The sequence below is a fragment of the Gadus macrocephalus genome, chromosome 7, assembly GCF_031168955.1.
Source record: "Gadus macrocephalus chromosome 7, ASM3116895v1".
NCBI classification, from domain to species: domain Eukaryota; kingdom Metazoa; phylum Chordata; class Actinopteri; order Gadiformes; family Gadidae; genus Gadus; species Gadus macrocephalus.
The window spans coordinates 25,695,932-25,698,431 of NC_082388.1; the positions used below are offsets into that span (position 1 = coordinate 25,695,932).

The 2,500-nt window shown below is 44.3% G+C and overlaps 1 protein-coding gene across 5 annotated transcripts in view; it reads right to left on the minus strand.

Moving 5' to 3' along the window:
* LOC132462080 (unconventional myosin-Ic-like) overlaps nt 1–2,500 on the minus strand; it is a 19,933-nt gene that overhangs the window by 4,980 nt on the left and 12,453 nt on the right. For all 5 annotated transcript variants that reach the window (XM_060057671.1, XM_060057668.1, XM_060057669.1 and 2 more), the window contains 2 exons: nt 1,578–1,658; nt 1,104–1,283 (listed from right to left, as the gene is read on the minus strand). In XM_060057671.1, the coding sequence (XP_059913654.1) occupies nt 1,104–1,283; nt 1,578–1,658 (261 nt within the window). The remainder of the gene's footprint in view (nt 1–1,103; nt 1,284–1,577; nt 1,659–2,500) is intronic.

A 2,500-nucleotide genomic window follows, 5' to 3' on the forward strand; every position in this document is an offset into this window, starting at 1 on the left:
GTATTGCAGTGCACTGATAAAAAACATGGAAGCTGAAATCGAAAACTGACGCTGAATTGCATTATATGAAGAAGCAAAGCGCTGAAATACATAGTTACAAAAGCTGGAAGCTAAAATATAATACCGTCAAAGCTGGAACATAGTAGTAGTAGTGGTACTAGCTGTAGTAATAGTAGTACTAGTAATGGTAGTAGTAGTAGTAGCTGAAGTAGTAGTAGTAGTAGTAGCTGAAGTAGAAGTAGTAGAAGAAGTTGCTGAAGTAGTAGTAGTAGTCGCTGAAGTAGTAGTTGTAGCTGAAGTAATAGTGGTACTAGCTGCACAAACGATATGCCTTATGAAAGGTATGGTATTGATTGATGTTTGTAGAAAGAATTATAATAATCCCGCCATATTTTTTTTAAACCAGCCGAAATTGTATGTGCTCGCCTAATGCTCATTTTCCCAGCCTAACGATATTAAAAGTTGTCTGATTGGGTGGGAAAACTGCCCAATCTGGCAACACTGCCTGCACGTCCTCGCGCTCTAACCTCAGTGTAAATCAATGACACCAACGGAAAACAAGCCGACATGGAACTTAAACTGTGATTTTGTAAAAAGTATAGTGTTGATTTGTGTTGATTTGTTAAACCTTTGAACGAAGGGTAACGATAGAATATTGACCAAGTTACGAAGTCTGAAGTGGTAAGTGTCAGAGAATGACTTCCATCGTAGAAAATAGTATTTTAAAAGTATAATATCTTAAAAAAGTATAAAGGATTTTTCGATAAAGAATCGCGTGATTCCAAGCTAATATGAACATAAAAAATTGGAATGGAGTCTCTAGGTGAAAAATTGAGGAAGGAGATTGGTCCCAAAGTTTGTAGAGAATAAGAAAGAAAGAAAGGAAGAATAAAACTTAAAAAGAACAATAGTTGAGCGCTGCATGCAGCACTCACCTAATTATAAAACATTCAAGCATATATTTATAGCATACATTATTAAACTGAACTGTGTACAGTACTAGAACACACACACGCACCCACACCCACACCCACACACACACACACACACACACACACACACACACACACACACACACACACACACACACACACACACTGTACCTTGACCAGGTAGAGGTATTTCTGGGGGTTTCTGTCCAGGTGCAGGTGCAGCAGCTGCTCCTCAGTCCCGCCCTCCAGCAGCTGGTAGAACACGTGGTAGTTCCTCTCGCCGTGGTTCTGGTGCACCACGCGACTCTTCTCCAGCAGGTAGTTCAGGATGTGAGCGCCCACCGGCACCCCCTGGTGGACAGCCGGGGGAATGTCAGACACTTGTAGGCGATTCACTTCCAATGAGACACTGAGATGATCCCAGAATTATACAAGGGATCCAAGCGTGTATTTCATTTAAATGAGATTTTAATACAATGAAGTTATGAAATTAATATTTAATTTGCGTAGCAATAATGTAAGCACTAATACAACTTTACTATTTAGTAATTTAACAGACGCATTTATCCAAGGCGTCGGCCTGCTCTAGAAGGCCTACAGGTAGACTGTGGACATCAGCGTTCCCACCCAGAACGTTTGGCTCACCCTGAAGTCAAACTGGATGTCCATGTACTTCCCGAAGCGGCTGGAGTTGTCGTTGCGGAGTGTTTTGGCGTTCCCGAAGGCCTGGTCGCGGAAGAACAGCGATCCCCAGAGGACAAGGCGGGAAGCACAAGGGAGGATTTGAGTTCAACAACAACAACAACATCAACAACAACCATTAAGCAGACGCTGGATCCATTCCCTAACAGGGATTTATTCTGAGACAGGTCATTAAGGAGCAGGTTGGGGTTAGACAGTACAGAGACGGGTCATTAAGGAGCAGGTAGGGGTTAGACAGTACAGAGACAGGTCATTAAGGAGCAGGTAGGGGTTAGACAGTACAGAGACAGGTCATTGAGGAGCAGGTAGGGGTTAGACAGTACAGAGACAGGTCATTAAGGAGCAGGTAGGGGCTAGACAGTACAGAGACGGGTCATTAAGGAGCAGGTAGGGGTTAGACAGTACAGAGACAGGTCATTAAGGAGCAGGTAGGGGTTAAACAGTACAGAGACAGGTCATTAAGGAGCAGGTAGGGGTTGGACAGTACAGAGCCAGGTCATTAAGGAGCAGGTAGGGGTTAGACAGTACAGAGACAGGTCATTAAGGAGCAGGTAGGGGTTAGACAGTACAGAGACGGGTCATTAAGGAGCAGATAGGGGTTAGACAGTACAGAGACAGGTCATTAAGGAGCAGGTGGGGGTTAGACAGTACAGAGACAGGTCATTAAGGAGCAGGTACAGAGACAGGTCATTAAGGAGCAGGTGGGGGTTAGACAGTACAGAGACAGGTCATTAAGGAGCAGGTAGGGGTTAGACAGTACAGAGACAGGTCATTAAGGAGCAGGTAGGGGTTAGACAGTCAGACAGGTCATTAAGGAGCAGGTAGGGGTTAGACAGTACAGAGACAGGTCAGAGGTCGGGCACCTC